The sequence below is a fragment of the Heptranchias perlo genome, unplaced genomic scaffold, assembly GCF_035084215.1.
Source record: "Heptranchias perlo isolate sHepPer1 unplaced genomic scaffold, sHepPer1.hap1 HAP1_SCAFFOLD_301, whole genome shotgun sequence".
Lineage (NCBI taxonomy): Eukaryota > Metazoa > Chordata > Chondrichthyes > Hexanchiformes > Hexanchidae > Heptranchias > Heptranchias perlo.
Window position 1 is genome coordinate 59,214 of NW_027139313.1, and position 19,365 is coordinate 78,578.

Sequence of the window (19,365 nt, forward strand, 5' to 3'; positions counted from 1 at the left end):
TCATTACTGAGATTAATACAGTCACACCTGCCGTTACTACGATTCATTACTGAGATTAATACAGTCACACCTGCCGTTACTACGATTCATTACTGAGATTAATACAGTCACACCTGCCGTTACTACGATTCATTACTGAGATTAATCCCACTACAATTATGGAACTAAAGTAAAATTATACAACTGAAGAAAACAATCAATTGGAACACAAGAGTGTCACACCTGGAAATGACATCATCAGAAGGGGGGAGCAGACCTGGAAGTGATATCATCGGAAGGGGGGCAGACCTGGAAGTGACATCATCAGAAGCGGGGCAGACCTGGAAGTGACATCATCAGAAGGGGGGCAGACCTGGAAGTGACATCATCAGAGGGGGGCAGACCTGGAAGTGACATCATCAGAACGGGGCAGACCGGGAAGTGACATCATAAGAAGGTGGGCAGACCTGGAAGTGACATCATCAGAATGGGAGGGGGGGGCAGACCTGGAATTGACATCATCAGAAGGGGGGAAGACCCAGGAGTGATGTCACCTCAAGATCCAGAAACAGGAAGTGATGTCATCCAATTCTCAGATTAATTTAACAGTTTTAGGGATTTATTCCTACAATAAAATGCTGGAAACACGGGTTCAGTGAATGTGGTTTGAAATGTGTGTAAATGTCTCAGTGAGTCAGTGACCCGGTGAAATGACAGAGTCCCGGCCTCGTAGTCCAACTGAACTCGGATCCTGATGTTAGACGGGGTCAGTGGGAGGTCAGTGAACTGGGAATTGTGAGCGGCTCTGAGAAAATAATTATCATAAAAATATAAACACCAGGATTTACTGTTGTCCCCAAGATCAGACTTGTCCCCCTCCCTCTCTACACTCCCACACACAATCCCTATTCCCCAGTCCTTCCCATCAGTCTCTGTATCCCAGGAATGGGATCCTGAGGAGAAACTCTGGGAGCAGAGGACTTGGGGATGGTCTTTAAACCTCTCTGGGTGAGGTGGGTAGGGCTGTTTCCATTCAGTCCATGTTACTGATCTCAGATCATCAGACAGAACCAAGTTCCAGTTTACTGTCTTTGGATCCAGGCTCATCGGTGACCTTTGCCCTAGAGAGGAGAGAAGAGATTGGTCAGACAGGGTTATTCCACTCAGATCAATGATTGACAGCTGCAGGGTGGGAGAGTCAGTATTTCCCAGACAGTGTCAGCCCCATATTACCTCTTAGACTGGATTCATCCCATGTTAAATCAATGACCTTCAATCAGAATCCCTGTTAAATAGCAGTGTGTGGGTCCCAGTGCTGCACACTCAGTGCAAACACTGCAGTGGAGACACACAGTAGCAGTCAGTTTAATCACACAAGCCCCTGGCACTGTGCTCACGTTCTCCCAGACACAATGGAGGGGATTCACCGGCACACAACACATCCCACAGACTCACAGTTCCAGCCCCACAATCTCAGCACCGGCTGTACTGGGAACACACAGCTCACAGGAGTGTGCCCTGGGCTCTCTCCCTCCTGTTACTGTCCCATCCTGAATACAGGAGTGTGCCCTGGGCTCTCTCCCTCCTGTTACTGTTCCATCCTGAATACAGGAGTGTGCCCTGGGCTCTCTCCCTCCTGTTACTGTTCCATCCTGAATACAGGAGTGTGCCCTGGGCTCTCTCCCTCCTGTTACTGTTCCATCCTGAACACAGGAGTGTGCCGTGGGCTCTCTCCCTCCTGTTACTGTTCCATCCTGAATACAGGAGTGTGCCCTGGGCTCTCTCCCTCCTGTTACTGTTCCATCCTGAATACAGGAGTGTGCACTGGGCTCTCTCCCTCCTGTTACTGTCCCATCCTGAATACAGGAGTGTGCCCTGGGCTCTCTCCCTCCTGTTACTGTTCCATCCTGAATACAGGAGTGTGCCCTGGGCTCTCTCCCTCCTGTTACTGTCCCATCCTGAATACAGGAGTGTGCCCTGGGCTCTCTCCCTCCTGTTACTGTCCCATCCTGAATACAGGAGTGTGCCCTGGGCTCTCTCCCTCCTGTTACTGTCCCATCCTGAATACAGGAGTGTGCCCTGGGCTCTCTCCCTCCTGTTAATGTTCCATCCTGAATACAGGAGTGTGCCCTGGGCTCTCTCCCTCCTGTTACTGTCCCATCCTGAATACAGGAGTGTGCCCTGGGCTCTCTCCCTCCTGTTAATGTTCCATCCTGAATACAGGAGTGTGCCCTGGGCTCTCTCCCTCCTGTTACTGTTCCATCCTGAATACAGGAGTGTGCCCTGGGCTCTCTCCCTCCTGTTACTGTTCCATCCTGAATACAGGAGTGTGCCCTGGGCTCTCTCCTTCCTGTTACTGTTCCATCCTGAATACAGGAGTGTGCCCTGGGCTCTCTCCCTCCTGTTACTGTCCCATCCTGAATACAGGAGTGTGCCCTGGGCTCTCTCCCTCCTGTTACTGTCCCATCCTGAATACAGGAGTGTGCCCTGGGCTCTCTCCCTCCTGTTACTGTCCCATCCTGAATACAGGAGTGTGCCCTGGGCTCTCTCCCTCCTGTTAATGTTCCATCCTGAATACAGGAGTGTGCCCTGGGCTCTCTCCCTCCTGTTACTGTCCCATCCTGAATACAGGAGTGTGCCCTGGGCTCTCTCCCTCCTGTTAATGTTCCATCCTGAATACAGGAGTGTGCCCTGGGCTCTCTCCCTCCTGTTACTGTTCCATCCTGAATACAGGAGTGTGCCCTGGGCTCTCTCCCTCCTGTTACTGTTCCATCCTGAATACAGGAGTGTGCCCTGGGCTCTCTCCTTCCTGTTACTGTCCCATCCTGCCCACAGCTTGATTAAAGCCTCCATCAGTTTACAAACAGTACCGCGGATTCACCTGAGAATTCGGATGAATCTTATGTCCCTTCGGTTAGTCCCTGTTCACTGTGAGTTCCCCAGGACCCCCCTCCAGCCCTGAATCTGAGACTCGGACCAATTCCGAGTTGTGGAGAGGAAAGAGGTGCAGGAACTCGACCCTCGAATCCTCTGAGCTAAACCCTGACTGAAGAAACACCAGAGAAAAACAAAGAGTTAAACAGAAATGAATCACTGCCCCCGTGATCCTTGTGTAAGATTATAAACAGACCTTGCGATATTCCCGCTCTTCCCGTGATCCCAGTATCTGTCCATGTTTGTGTATTTATTGATTGTGTTGATAACTTTCTGTGTCTGTGTGTGTGTCTGTGGGAGTCTGTGACGGGGCGTGTGTGTCTGTGTGAGTCTCTGTGACGGGGCGTGTGTGTCTGTGGGAGTCTCTGTGACAGGGCGTGTGTGTCTGTGGGAGTCTCTGTGACAGGGCGTGTGTGTCTGTGTGAGTCTCTGTGACAGGGCGTGTGTGTCTGTGTGAGTCTCTGTGACAGGGCGTGTGTGTCTGTGTGAGTCTCTGTGACAGGGCGTGTGTGTCTGTGTGAGTCTCTGTGACAGGGCGTGTGTGTCTGTGGGAGTCTCTGTGACAGGGCGTGTGTGTCTGTGGGAGTCTCTGTGACAGGGCGTGTGTGTCTGTGTGAGTCTCTGTGACGGGGCGTGTGTGTCTGTGGGAGTCTCTGTGACGGGGCGTGTGTGTCTGTGTGAGTCTCTGTGACGGGGCGTGTGTGTCTGTGTGAGTCTCTGTGACGGGGCGTGTGTGTCTGTGTGAGTCTCTGTGACGGGGCGTGTGTGTCTGTGTGAGTCTCTGTGACAGGGCGTGTGTGTCTGTGTGAGTCTCTGTGACAGGGCGTGTGTGTCTGTGTGAGTCTCTGTGACAGGGCGTGTGTGTCTGTGTGACTCTCTGTGACGGGGCGTGTGTGTCTGTGTGAGTCTCTGTGACAGGGCGTGTGTGTCTGTGTGAGTCTCTGTGACAGGGCGTGTGTGTCTGTGTGACTCTCTGTGACGGGGCGTGCGTGTCTGTGTGAGTCTCTGTGACAGGGCGTGTGTGTCTGTGTGAGTCTCTGTGACAGGGCGTGTGTGTCTGTGTGACTCTCTGTGACGGGGCGTGTGTGTCTGTGTGAGTCTCTGTGACAGGGCGTGTGTGTCTGTGTGAGTCTCTGTGACAGGGCGTGTGTGTCTGTGTGAGTCTCTGTGACAGGGCGTGTGCGTCTGTGTGAGTCTCTGTGACAGGGCGTGTGTGTCTGTGTGAGTCTCTGTGACAGGGCGTGTGCGTCTGTGTGAGTCTCTGTGACAGGGCGTGTGTGTCTGTGTCTTTGTTAGTTCCTGAATTATTTTGGATATTCCCAGCTGTCTGAACACAACTCACCCGACCTGCTCTCAGTCCCTTATATTGGAGAAAAGCTGCACGTTCTTACCAATGATTCCCAATATGTCTGAGTGATACTTTTCCGATCCATTCAGCCTCTTCTGGATAAGTTGAGATATATTGGACAGGTTCAGGGTGAGCGCTGGAACATCTGGGTCTATGACTCTCTGAGTCTCAGTCACTCTGGAATGAAAGAGGAGAGAATGTTTTTATCAGTGGGGACATTTCAGATCAGAAACCCAAAGGGGAACGAGTGATCAGTGCAACAACCTGCACCCCTTCTAATGCTCGTACTGAGACCCCGCAGCAACCCATCCTGAAAATGGCAGAATCCCGGGATTTGCAGTCTCCCTGCATTCACACTGATCTCCACACGTGCAGTGGGATCCTGGTTTGCTGCCACTTCAGCTCAGTTTGTGATTTTCAAAGCCGTCTGTGTTCAGTCCAGTTTCTCTGTACTGGAGCCCTCATCTTTCCATTATTAATAATTATTATTATCCCGAGGGTCTCCAGTCTGTGCTCCCCCCTCTCTGCAGGATCACACTCTCTACAATCATGTGAAGTGAGGAGAGGAGAAGGAACAGCCTCCCAGGGACCTGGGATCGGAGGGATTCCCTCACTGAGGCCATGATTTTAATCTGCCTGTGGGATGCCAGCCGGGGGTCAAGGGGCCCGCGGGAAACCCGAAAAATTAATCCCCACCTTTCCCCACACGATCGCGACTTAATTGATGGCCCTTAACGTTGGTGGCGGGTTTGCCGTCTGAAAGCTGCGCAGCGGGCGGACTGCGCACCCACATGACCTGCTGTCAGTGGGAGTGTCCGTATTTAAAGGGCCATTGATGCAATGACTTTTGCTGCACAAAGGAACAACCAGGCAGAATGGAGCAGCAGAGGGACAAGGCAGCTCCACGATTTAGTGACTCCTCACTTGAGGTGCTGCTGGCCAGGGAGAGGAGGAGGAGGGAAATATTTTACCCGGCGGACAGGAGGAAGTGGCCTGCCTCTGCCACCAAGAAGGCCTGGCTCGAGGTGGCTGAGGAGGTGACCAGCAGGAGCAACATCTCCCGCACTTGGGTGCAGTTCAGGAAGCGTTTCAATGACCTAACCAGGTCAGCAAAAGTGAGCACACTTCCTGATTCTCCTGCAATCCGTGGTGCACATCACTCCCCCACCCTCACCCCCTCTCACTCTGCACTGCCATCACATCACTCCTCACACCCACTTAAAGCTCATCCTCAACTTACCTTCACTTCCTCAGCACTTCCTCACCTCCCCATTAGTCCCCCCACCACTACCACTCACCCCAATCCTCATCCAATGTGATGTCTCTGTCTGATACTCAACCTCTGATGCACCTCTTTCACGGTCAGCCTCACCCAAAGCAATGCATTCATTGGCTGACCACTTCACCCTCACTCACTCACACGTCTGTACTTTCTCCCCTCGTCGGAGAAGAGCTCAAAATACACGGGAGAGGGTGAGGACTGGAGGGGGGGCCACAACTCATAGTGGTCCTCACAGAGGTGGAGGAGGAGGCCCTGCAGATCAGACGCACCCTCGAGTGCCTGTCCATCGGGGACGGCGAGACTGGCCCCCCACAAACATCTGGTGACACAACTTTAACATTCATCACACACAACATGAATTGATGTTAACAACGATTGGCATGTTGAACACCTCAGTCTGCTCATCGCAACATGACACATCTGTGATGATGCTTAATATTGCCTTCTGTTCTCTCACAGGCCCTTCAACGACCGAAGTGATGGCAGAGGGCGATTCCTCAGAGGAGCTCCCGGCCTCTGAGGGTGCACCGTCACATCTTAGTGAGCCCTCCACCAGCACAGATACTCACACCTCGATGGGTCCTAGTAGTGAGTTCGTTGGGTTGGTACCGAGTGAGTCACCACACACAAGTGAGCACGAGCAGGCACTGGTGGCAGAGGCAGCTGTGGAGAGTCCGTGTCGGTGGGAGCACTCCTCTCCAGGCTCTGCTCAGCTGGACGCAGATGCTGAACTCCGGGGACCATCCTTTAAAAAGAGAATGATCGAGGGACAGCAGCACATTTACGAGGTACTGGAACAGGTGCCACGCACACTCTCCACAATAGCGGAGAGGATGGAGGAGTCCAACTCCTGCATTAGTGGAATGGTGGACCAGGTACAGGAGGGAATCTCTGAGATACTGTCACAGGTACAGGAGGGAATCTCTGAGATACTGTCACAGGTACGTGCGGGAATATCTGAGATAGTGTCACAGGTAAGTGCGGGAATATCTGAGATAGTGTCACAGGTACGTGCGGGAATATCTGAGATAGTGTCACAGGTACGTGCGTGAATATCTGAGATAGTGTCACAGGGACGTGCGGGAATATCTGAGATAGTGTCACAGGTAAGTGCGGGAATATCTGAGATAGTGTCACAGGGACGTGCGGGAATATCTGAGATAGTGTCACAGGTACGTGCGGGAATATCTGAGATAGTGTCACAGGTACGTGCGGGAATATCTGCGATAGTGTCACAGGTCCGTGTGGGAATATCTGAGATAGTGTCACAGGTACGTGCGGGAATATCTGAGATACTGTCACAGGTAAGTGCGGGAATGTCTGCGATGGAGAGAAGGCGAGCCTCCATTGAGCTTCAAGCATGGCTCACAAATGAGTCCATTCAGGCCCTGACAATGGGCGTGCGGACTCTGGATGCCAACATGTCTGCCACCTTAAACAGGCAGACAGAAACTTTAGAAGTGGCCTTACCAGGCATCACACATGTCCTCCAAACTGTTGTCAGCAGGGTGGTAGGAGTGATGTGGCCCTGACCCAGGAGAGGGATGTTGGCAAAAGGGGACATGGAAGTGGGGACACCACTCAAAGCGTTCCCATGTCTCACCCTTTGACCCCCTCTCAACCAGTACCCACAATGCTGCCTCCTCTCCAGGTTGCCGAGTCTGCCCCTGCACAGGTGCAGGTGGAGCAGTCTTTGGAGGGGCCCTCATGGGCTCCAAAACCCAGAGAGCGTCGGCCGAGAGCATCTTAACAGTCAGGGTATGAATCTGAGCAACCTGCCACTACCTCTGTTACAGCCACAGGGGATGCACCACGTAGAAGTAGGAGGAAGAGGAAGGTGAAGGTTTTGTGATCACCGGGGGTTTGCACAAGAGTGTCTGACAGACTGTCAGGTTTATCATTTATATTTGGTTTTTGTTAAATTCACATTAAATGTTATCATTCTCACCACTACTGCCACATCTTGCCCATTCTTGAGTCCCTTTTGTGATCGGGCCCTTTCATGTGCTTCATCATGAACGGTGAGACTTGATGCCACCCAGTGGGTGTGTTTACAGTGGGTGTATGTGTGGTTGTTGGACTGTTTTGTGTGGGCTGGGGGTGCTGGTGTTGGTGGTGCTCGTTCCAGGTGGTCTGAGGACTGGACTATCCTCACTTTGCAGATGTCCTCATGAGAATCGGTCAAATATCAGTGACTCCTTGGCCTCACGAGCAACCACCCTCCTCGTCCTCATCCTCGTCCTCCTGCTCCTCCTCCTCAATGTTGATGGCTGGGGCCTCATCCACTGGTAATCCTCTCTGTTGCGCGATGTTGTGCAGGACACAACAGACGACTATAATTCTACCCACTCTCGCTGGTGCGTATTGAAGCTCTCCCCCAGATCGACCCAGGCACCTGAAGCCCATCACATCGCATGTTCAATGACAGACCTGGTGGTGATGTGACTGTCGTTGTACTGACTCTGTGCCTCGCTGATGGGGTTTCTCACAGGGATCATGAGCCATGTCTGCAGGAGGTTTCCCTGGTCTCCGAGGAGCCGGTCCCGCCCCCAACCCACCCGGACCTCGGAGATAAAATCGTGGCCCGAGGGTCCAATCACAGTGACATTACTGGGAAATCTCAGCACTGACTCATTTCTCTGTTAGTGGATAGAATGAGCCAATCACAACACATTTTACTGTCACTCTGACACTGGGACCTGCCCCTCTCCTCATTTCTCCATGGGCTGGTTGATGGAACAAGCCAATCACACAGCACTTACTGACCCAATGGAATAAAGCTGTCACTGACACACATGGAGCCTTTCGGAAGCCTCGGTTAGATACAGGTCACTGCAGGTTTCTCTCTCTCTCACTTCCTGTCTAACAGGTTCCTGAGAAGCTCGACACACCGATGGAACAGCCCAGGTCACTCAATAACAACAACTTGCATTTATATAGCGCCTTTAAAGTAGTGAAATGTCCCAAGATGCTTCACACTGAGCCACATAAGGAGATATTAGGACAGGTGACCAAAAGCTTGGTCAAAGAGGTAGATTTGAAGGAGCATCTTTAGGAAGGAGAGAGAGGGAGAGAGGCGGAGAGATTTAGGGAGGGAATTCCAGACCTTAGGGCCGAGGGAACTGAAGGCACGGCCACCAATGTTCGGGTGAAGGAAATCGGGGATGAACAAAAGGCCAGAATTGGAGGAACGCAGCGTTCTCTGGTCAGTGGACTGGTCAGGTGGGCAGAAAAGTGAGAAATGGAATTCAATCCGGAGAAGTGTGAGGTAATGCATTTGGGGAGGGCAAACAAGGCAAGGGAATAGACAATAAATGGTAGGATACTGAGAAGTGTAGAGGAACAGAGGGACCTTGGAGTGCATGTCCACAGATCACTGAAGGTTGCAGGACAGGGAGATAAGGTGGTTAAGAAGGCAAAGGGGAAACTTTCCTTTATTAACTGAGGCACAGAATATAAGAGCAGGGAGGTTATGCTAGAACTGCATAAAACACTAGTGAGGCCACAACTAGAGTACAGTGTACAGTTCTGGTCACCACGTTACAGGAAGGATGTGATTGCACTGGACAGGGTACAGAGGAGATTTACGAGGATGTTGCCAGGACTGGAGAATTTTAGCGATGAGGAAAGATTGGATAGGCTGGGGTTGTTTTCTTTGGAACAGAGGAGGCTGAGAGGTGATTCAATTGAGGTGTATAAAATTATGAGGGGCCTGGATAGAGCAGATAGGAAGGACCGATTTCCCTTCACAGAGAGGTCAATAATCAGAGGGCATAGAATTTAAGTAATTGGTAGAAGGATTAGAGGGGAGTTGAGGAGAAGTTTTTTTACCCAGAGTGTGGTGGGGGTCTGGAACTCACTGCCTGAAAGGGTGGGAGAGGCAGAAACCCTCATTGCATTTAAAAAGTACTTGGACAAGCACTTGAAGTGCCGTAACCTGCAGGGCTACGGAGCAAGAGATGGAAAGTGGGATTAGGCTGAATTGCTCTTTTTTGGCAAGCACGGACATGATGGGCCAAATGGCCTCCTTCTGTGCTGTAAATTTCTATCATTCTATGATTCTATGATTCTCGGGGGGTTGGAGGGCTGGAGGAGGTTATAGAGACAGGGAGGGGCGAGGCCATGGAGGGATTTAAAACAAGGATGAGAATTGTTGGCCGGGGCTGCAAAAAAACTACTGAGTTTATTCCGAATTGCGAACACTCAGGCAAAAGTAACTTTTGAACTGAAGTAACCTGGAGTTCAGTCACTGGTCTGAGCTGGCCGGAACCGGTTTGAATTAGCTACGCTTCTAAGAGACAAAGGGGCTGTGATGAGACACCAGTCCTTATTTAGAAAAGGAGTAATGAGGTGATGCTACCTAACCCCTTGGAACAGAGCCAATCAGGGGATGACACCGACCACTCGAGCAAATCTAAGCCAACAGGAGAAGACAGCATCATTCGAAAAGACAGACTTGGAAATAAGACTGGAGAATTGCAGGCTTGGTGCCAGTGTGCGAGACTCCGGAGACTGACCATCGCGGAAGTGGAAAAGACCCAACGTCAGGGACGTGGAGACAACGTCAAGAAAGAAAGAACGGAACGCCTGGCCAGCGTCAGCTCTCCTTTACGGGTAATATAATATCCTTTCTATTCTGTGACCACTCAGGGAGTGTCAGAGAAACCTAGTAAGTGTGCGTTTAAATCCTAGTTTGGGTATAAAACTGTATAACCTGCTGTAAACTGCATGCCTATATCTAACCAGACGTATAAGCTATATGTGCATGATCTAACAACGTTAATAAAGCAAATTGAGAATTATTCCCACCATTTGAAAGCATCTTATCTGGGAAGGTTTCCAAGCGGTGATTCTACTTTCACTCTTCTCCCAGATACAGGGGAAGGTTCCCTATCAGCAGCAGGTACTGTATGACTGAGAGGAACTTACCTGGAAAGGAGCTGCTTCGAGTTCTGTGAATAAAGAGAGGAGATCAAATCAGTCAACAAACAAATCAACACCCAATGGAACCAAAGAGTGAATTTGGGATTGAGAGTAAAGAGTTCAGTGTATAACAGTAGGTGGGGCCAGTCACAGGAATGGGCAATAATCCCACATTTCACTGCACTCCATCCTGGGGCAGCGCCAACACTCCCAGGGCAGGGCCGAGGGGGCAGCGCCAACACTCCCAGGGCAGGGCCGAGGGGGCAGCGCCAACACTCCCAGGGCAGGGCCGAGGGGGCAGCGCCAACACTCCCAGGGCAGGGCCGAGGGGGCAGCGCCAACACTCCCAGGGCAGGGCCGAGGGGGCAGCGCCAACACTCCCAGGGCAGGGCCGAGGGGGCAGCGCCAACACTCCCAGGGCAGGGCCGAGGGGGCAGCGCCAACACTCCCAGGGCAGGGCCGAGGGGGCAGCGCCAACACTCCCAGGGCAGGGCCGAGGGGGCAGCGCCAACACTCCCAGGGCAGGGCCGAGGGGGCAGCGCCAACACTCCCAGGGCAGGGCCGAGGGGGCAGCGCCAACACTCCCAGGGCAGGGCCGAGGGGGCAGCGCCAACACTCCCAGGGCAGGGCCGAGGGGGCAGCGCCAACACTCCCAGGGCAGGGCCGAGGGGGCAGCGCCAACACTCCCAGGGCAGGGCCGAGGGGGCAGCGCCAACACTCCCAGGGCAGGGCCGAGGGGGCAGCGCCAACACTCCCAGGGCAGGGCCGAGGGGGCAGCGCCAACACTCCCAGGGCAGGGCCGAGGGGGCAGCGCCAACACTCCCAGGGCAGGGCCGAGGGGGCAGCGCCAACACTCCCAGGGCAGGGCCGAGGGGGCAGCGCCAACACTCCCAGGGCAGGGCCGAGGGGGCAGCGCCAACACTCCCAGGGCAGGGCCGAGGGGGCAGCGCCAACACTCCCAGGGCAGGGCCGAGGGGGCAGCGCCAACACTCCCAGGGCAGGGCCGAGGGGGCAGCGCCAACACTCCCAGGGCAGGGCTGAGGGGGCAGCGCCAATGCTGGGCCCCACCAACAATCTTCAAACAATTCAGCCCTCTCACCAGCCTCACAGAAACGCCCCATTCCCCAGACATGGCCCTGTTTATATTGAAGATGTACCTGAATAAAGGAGAGATGGTCCTTCTGTACCAGACTCTGGGTTTCTCCATCTATTAATGTAATCTGTTCCATCCTCTTGTTTAATGCTTCAGAACAGCTTCTAATCTGAGAGAGAGCTCGGAGCCCCTCCTCATCGATCAGTTTCAGTGCGTATTCTTCATCTTCTTCCAGCTGTCTCCTCCATTCAGAGAAGCTCTTCGATAGCTTTCCTTTCAGCTCATTGATTCGTGTCTGAAACCCAAACCAACTCTCATTACAAACGGCCCTTCCACACAGCTCTTACCCTGAGCACACGGCACTTTCCAGGGACGGGACAGTTTGTTTCGATCACTACTCGATCACCCGTTAAAGATAGACAAGCAGTGGGGGGGGTCTACTGGGAGAGAAAACAGAGTTTAACGAGTGTTGCCTTGAGCCTTGAGTTTAATAGAAAGAGCACTGTATTTAGACTGTGTGTGGCACTGCCACCTGGTCCATCCACACCTGGAGTGATGGGTCTAGTTTTGGTGCCCACACCTGGTGAAGGAGATTGAGACTCTGGAGAGGACGGTGGCCAGAATGACACATAGTCTGACGGATTTTGTTCTGAGAATCGGCTCCAAGAGGGAGGGCGATTTAGAGAAAGACAGGCCGAGAGGGACATGATTGAGGTTTTTAAAATGATCGAGGGATTATTGGACTCACTCGTTGGGTGAGGTACTTGAGATGGATCGGGATGGTAGGACTAGAGGGCCTGTGTATAAAATCCATAGGCACAGAGTTAGGTTAGACCCCAGAGTCCTCGATCTCTGGAACAGACCCCCTGAACATGTGGGGGGTATGGAGTTACTCCCACCCTTTAAAAGGGAACTGGGGAGGAATTTCCCAGAGTTTGTCCTGAATTGTCTGCAGGTGTTTTTTCTCTCTTCTGTTTGCCTTTCCCAGGTGAGTCCATGGTTCGGGGTGGATCAGTGGTGTGTGTGATTGAACCCTGTCTGCATGGGGCAGGCTCGCTGGGGCTGATGGTCTTTTCTTCCTCTTCCTTTCTATGTTCATCTGATACAGGCTTCAGGGCAAGTCTCCAACTCCCAGCCTCTGACTGTGTCCGTTTCAGGAAATCCAGTGCCCAAGTGATGTAATAATATTCCCTGGGAGGTGCAGGGAGAGTTAAGCAGCTCCCCCTCACATCAAACACATGGGGAACTCAGTGTAATCAGTGACTCGGCCCCAACACAACCAGCCTGGTTTGGAAGGCCTGTTTCTGATGTGCTCATTGACTCAGCGGGGAGAGAAACCCTTTCTAAATCCAGTCCCACTTTACCCACCTTTATTTCAGCTTCTGATCTCTCCAAGTCTCGCTGTTTGCTGGAACCATTCTGCTGGACTCCCCGAAGACTCTCGATTTCGCTCTCCAATTCTTCCTGTAAAGGTGATTGGAAAGTGTTTAAAAGGGATTCAAACTGGAATGTAAAAGGGAAATGATTCCGTTCCAGGAGTGACGCCACTGGGTGTGGATAGAAAGTGGTTTGGGGGATTCTCAGTGTCTGGGCCCTGAGCAGAAATATTCCCTTCTGTGACTCTCAGTAAAGAGGCGCTCCCTGCCCTGTATAAACTGAGGAACCACACACACACCGGCTTCTTTTCACACTGACGCACCGTGTGCTGCATTTTCACACGGACTCAGCTCCTCCATTTCCAGGAATCAGCCGAGGGGAAAGGGAGACAGACTCAGTCACACCAGCATTTCTCAAACACCAATTCCTTCTTGTTGTGAGAAACAGTTTCTCCCCCCAGCCCCTGAGTCTCCCCCCGTGGGTGTCCCTCACTCCCCCCACTGGTGATGGTCCTCTCCCTGCTGGTCAGATGGCAGAATACCCCAGTGTTACACAGGGCGACAACATGCTCTGCTCTACAGCCCTGTGCCATGGAGTGCCAGTTCTCACAGGTGCCCACACAGTGAATTACTGAGCTCTACAGGAAAACTCCCCCTCACTATATTTAATATCAGGAATTGTGTCACTCACCTTAATTGCAGCTTGTGCCTGATCCAGGCTCAGCAGTGTGTGGGATTTATGTTTCCCTATTATTGTACAGGAAACACACACACAGTCTGCATCATCTTTACAGTAGAATTCAAGAACCTTCTTATGGTCAACGCACTGCCTGTCTGTAAGATCAGCCACAGGTTCGATTAGGGTGTGATCTTTGTAGGCCTCTTTCAGTAAATGTGGTTTTAAATGAAGGGAGCAAAAGGAAGCTTCACATTTCAGACACGTCTTGACAGCTGGGGATGGATTCTCGATGCAGGACTCACACACAACACGGGCTGAATCAGAAGGAGGCTGTGACCGGGTGTATTTTTCCACAATATTACACAGCGTGAAGTTTCTCTCCAGACTGGGCCTGGGGTTGAATTTCCGGCGACACTGAGGACACTCAAACCCTTCTGGGCCTGGTGTCTGGGCCCAAACTCCCTCAATACATTTCAAACAGAAACTGTGCTGACAGGACAAAACCACCGGGTCCTGGTACACCTGGAGACACACAGCACAGGTTAATTCATCCTCTAAAGCTCCGGACTCCATTCCTACAGCACCTGAAGCAGCTTTCACACAGAACAAGAGAGAGCGAGGAACCAGAGCAGGAAGTGAAATTCTTATAAACACTCAGTGTAGGGAGTGACGGTGTTAATTTCATTTCCTGATTGACTCTGTCTGAAGATTAACCCTTTCAGGCCTGCAGCAGCAGTTCAGAAACAAAATCAGAAACACAAGATTACAATTTTACAATCTGGATCCAGAATACAGCAAACTGGGCTCAGTAAACACAAACCGAAAACTAATCAGCTCAGACCAGACCCAAAATGGTTGAAGAAACAAATTAAAACTGATATAAAGAGGAAAAAATAACCTTTACAAATCCTGCAGAGAGGAAGGTGAAGGAGATTTCTGGGAGGAATAGAAAAATATACAGAAAAAGTTAAAGGGTTCATCAGAGGGGCAAAGAGAGATCATAAACTCCATCTTCTCATAATGAAGTCCACGTGTTTATTATAATCTTTCCTCTCTCTCTCCCCCCCCCAATTTTTATGATTAATTTCCACCCTCTTCCTCCTCAGGAGGCAATAACCCAAAGTCCAGTTCCAGCCCAACAGGCAGTGTTTGCCTCCAGTAACTCACCCTCACGTGGCCAGCATTCATATGTAAACTTGGACATCGAGTACTGGCAGGATATTTGACCGTGGAGAGCATCACAGCTCAGCCCGAGCCTGTTTTTTATTTCTCTCTCTCACTCGTGCTCTGTCTCTCATAGGAACAGGAGTAGGCCATTCAGCCCCTCGAGCCTGTTCCGCCATTCAATCAGATCATGGCTGATCTGTATCCTAACTCCATTTCCCCACCTTGGCAACATATCCTTCATTATTAATTGAGCGAGTATCTCCTGCTTTTAGTGGGAGAGAGTTCCACACTTCTCCCACCCTTTGTGTGAAGAAGTGTTTCCGAACTTCTCTCCTGAATGGCCTGGCTCTGATTTTAAGGTTATGTCCCCTTGTCCTCGAATCCCCCACCAGCGGAAAAAGTTTCTCTCTATCCACCCGATCAATTCCTTTCAAAATCCTAAATCAAATCACCCCTTAACCTTCAATATTCCAGGGAATTCAAGCCTAGTTTATGTAATCTCTCCTCATAATCTAACCCGTGGAATGTTTTGAAGTGCAGTCAATGTTGTGAGCTGGAAACACAGCAGCCAATTTGTGCACAGCAAGATCCCACAAACAGCAATGTGATAATGAGCAGATAATGTGTTTTGCTGGTGTTGATTGAGGGATAAATAGTATTCAGTCCTGCACTGGAGTGTCAGCCTAGATTTAGTGCTCCAGTCCCTGGAGTGGGACTTGAACCATCACATTGTGACTCCCGAGGCGAGAGTGCTCACACTGAGCCCCGGCTCACACCCACATTCATTACTGAGGGAAACACTTCAACAGATTCAGTTTGTGCTGTTTTATTTATGATCCTTTGTACAAAATGTGGTTCTAAATCCTGTGAGACGGTTGTTTAATAAAAGGTGGTGTTGGTGAAAGTGCCTTTGGTTTGCTGCATGAGTCCTGTGTGTAATGACAGTCCCTGGACTATAATACTGGGCCAGGATTGGGGTTTGTTATGTGAGGAAAGAGAATGGGATTTCTCTCCTAATCCTTTCTCCCTGAAGACAAGGTGGACAGAGGCTGGGGTTTGGTTCCCGAGGCCCCGGCAGTCCGACCCCACCTCATCCAAATGAGCGCTGATGGATGAGCCTCGACGGGGAGTGGAGACAGGAGACTTGAGCAGGATGTCTGGGGGAGGGGGGCGAGGCATCATTGCCGGCCTCGGGGAACATCCAGACAGGCCTGGTTTCCGGCAGGAGTCCCTGGATAATGAGAGTGATCAGGAGCAAGGCCCGGGATCATTTCTCCCGCTCCCCTCCCCTCCCCTCCTCACACCAAAAGCCCAAAACCTCAAGGGAACTGATCAGAAGCCCGGGATCAAATCTGGGCCATTCGCGGTCTATTCGGGTCACTGCCCCAGTGAGCGGGGGATTGACCGCGCTCCATGTCGGGGGATCTGATCAGAAGCCGATTACAATTTACTCACAATCAACGGCATTGACTCTCAGCTCACAACTCGCAGCGCGGGCCCGCCCCCGCGCGCTCCCGCTCACCCCCCGCCCCGCGCGCTCCCGCTCCCCGCCCCGCGCGCTCCCGCTCGCCCCGCCCCCGCGCGCTCCCGCTCCCCGCCCCGCGCACTCCCGCTCACCCCGCCCCCGCGCGCTCCCGCTCACCCCCCGCCCCGCGCGCTCCCGCTCACCCCGCCCCCGCGCGCTCCCGCTCACCCCCCGCCCCGCCCCCGCGCGCTCCCGCTCACCCCGCCCCCGCGCGCTCCCGCTCACCCCCCCCGCCCCCTCCCGCTCACCCCCCGCCCCGCCCCCGCGCGCTCCCGCTCACCCCCCGCCCCGCTCCCCCCGCGCGCCCCCGCGCGCTCCCGCTCCCCCCGCGCCGCCATCGAGCAGCGGACTGTGATCAGGGGGAGAGCGGGAAGATTCCCAGGTTTGTTTATAATCTTAAACCGGGATCAGGAATTTCTATTTGACCCTTTATTTGATGATTTAACCCTTTATTTGATGATTTGATCCTTTATTTGTTGATTTGACCCTTTATTTGATGATTTGACCCTTTATTTGATGATTTAACCCTTTATTTGTTGATTTAACCCTTTATTTGTTGATTTGACCCTTTATTTGATGATTTGACCCTTTATTTGATGATTTAACCCTTTATTTGTTGATTTGACCCTTTATTTGATGATTTGACCCTTTATTTGATGATTTGACCCTTTTTTTGTTGATTTGACCCTTTATTTGATTATTTAACCCTTTATTTGATGATTTGACCCTTTATTTGTTGATTTAACCCTTTATCTTTTGATTTGACCCTTTATTTGATGATTTGACCCTTTATTTGTTGATTTAACCCTTTATCTTTTGATTTGACCCTTTATTTGTTGATTTGACCCTTTATTTGATGATTTGACCCTTTATTTGATGATTTGACCCTTTATTTGATGATTTGACCCTTTATTTCCCGGTGCTGTTTCTTCAGTCCGGGTTCAGTGCGAGGGATTCGAGGGTCGAGTTCCTGCTCCTGTGCCCTCCTCACAGCTCGGAATTGGTCCGAGTCTCAGACCCGGGTCCGGAGGGAGTGTTGGTGAATTCAGAGTGAACAGGGAGCAACAGTTTAATGTCCAGAAGGGAGATCAGATTCCCCTCAATTCCCCACTGAATCCTCCCTCCTGTGAGCTGTGTGTTCCCAGTACAGCCGGTGCTGAGATTGTGGGGCTGGAACTGTGAGTCTGTGGGATGTGTTGTGTGCCGGTGAATCCCCTCCATTGGGGCTGGGAGAACGTGAGCACAGTGTCTGTGTGAATATTACTGTCTCTTTAAAAAGCCAGTGGGCATATTACTGTCTCTTTAAAAAGCCTGTGTGAATATTACTGTCTCTTTAAAAAGCCCGTGTGAATATTACTGTCTCTTTAAAAATGATGTGGAGATGCCGGTGATGGACTGGGGTGGACAAATGTAAGGAATCTGACAACACCAGGGGAGAGTGCAACATTTTTATTTGAAAATCACAAGCTTTCGGAGGCTTTCTCCTTCGTCAGGTGAGTGAAGGAGAAAGCCTCCGAAAGCTTGTGATTTTCAAATAAAACTGTTGGACTATAACCTGGTGTTGTAAGATTCCTTACATTTGTCTCTTTAAAAAGCCTGTGTGAATATTACTGTCTCTTTAAAAAGCCCCTGTGAATATTACTGTCTCTTTAAAAAGCCTGTGTGAATATTACTGTCTCTTTAAAAAGCCTGTGTGAATATTACTGTCTCTTTAAAAAGCCCGTGTGAATATTACTGTCTCTTTAAAAAGCCTGTGTGAATATTACTGTCTCTTTAAAAAGCCTGTGTGAATATTACTGTCTCTTTAAAAAGCCTGTGTGAATATTACTGTCTCTTTAAAAAGCCCGTGTGAACATTACTGTCTCTTTAAAAAGCCCGTGTGAATATTACTGTCTCTTTAAAAAGCCTGTGTGAATATTACTGTCTCTATAAAAAGCCCCTGTGAATATTACTGTCTCTTTAAAAAGCCCCTGTGAATATTACTGTCTCTTCAAAAAGCCCGTGTGAATATTACTGTCTCTTGAAAAAGCCCACTTGAATCGAAAAGCAAGTTGTGATGAGGACACAAAGTGTCTGCAAAGGGATATTGAGGTTAAGCGAATGGGCAAAAAATTGGCAGATGGAATATAATGTGGGAAAATGTGAAGTCATCCACTTTGGGAGGAAAAATAAAAAAGCAAAATATTATTTGAATGGAGAAATACTACAAAATGCTGCAGTACAGAGGGATCTGGGTGTTCTCGTACATGAAACACAAAAAGTCAACATACAGGTGCAGAGGTAATCCGGAAGGCAAACGGAATATTGGCCTTTATTTCTAAGGGGATGGAGTATAAAAGCAGGGAAGTCATGCTCCAACTGTACAGGGTGCTGGTGAGACCACACCTGGAGTGCTGCGTACAGTTCTGGTGCCCTTATTTAAGGAAGGACATACTTGCATTGGAGGCAGTTCAGAGAAGGTTCACTCGGTTGATTCCGGGTATGGCAGGGTTGTCTTTTGAGGAAAGATTGAACAAGTTGGGTCTATACTCACATTGTAGTTTAGAAGAATGAGAGGAGATCTTATTGAAACATACAAGATTCTGAGGGGACTCGATAGGGTCGATGCTGAGAGGATGTTACCCCTCATGGAGGAATCTAAAACGAGGGGGCATAGTCTTAGAATAAGGGGTTGCCTGTTTAAGATGGAAATCATAGAATCATAGAATCATAGAAGTTGCAACATGGAAACAGGCCCTTCGGCCCAACATGTCCATGTCGCCCAGTTTATACCACTAAGCTAGTCCCAATTGCCTGCACTTGGCCCATATCCCTCGATACCCATCTTCCCCATGTAACTGTCCAAATGCTTTTTAAAAGACAAAATTGTACCCGCCTCTACTACTGCCTCTGGCAGCTCGTTCCAGACACTCACCACCCTTTGAGTGAAAAAATTGCCCCTCTGGATCCTTTTGTATCTCTCCCCTCTCACCTTAAATCTGTGCCCCCTCGTTATAGACTCCCCTACCTTTGGGAAAAGATTTTGACTATCGACCTTATCTATGCCCCTCATTATTTTA

General features: G+C 50.9%; 1 protein-coding gene across 1 annotated transcript; it reads right to left on the reverse strand.

Annotated features, from left to right (window-relative positions):
• Window positions 1–545: 545 nt before the first annotated feature.
• On the reverse strand, window positions 546–14,187 carry LOC137311126 (E3 ubiquitin/ISG15 ligase TRIM25-like). Its single transcript, XM_067978494.1, has 6 exons — window positions 13,623–14,187; window positions 12,928–13,019; window positions 11,624–11,854; window positions 10,473–10,495; window positions 4,305–4,438; window positions 546–1,100 (listed from the first exon to the last, which is right to left on the reverse strand). Exons 1-6 carry the CDS (start codon window positions 14,185–14,187, stop codon window positions 577–579), a joined length of 1,569 nt encoding a protein of 522 aa, XP_067834595.1. The 3' UTR covers window positions 546–576.
• Between the last annotated feature and the right edge of the window lie 5,178 nt (window positions 14,188–19,365).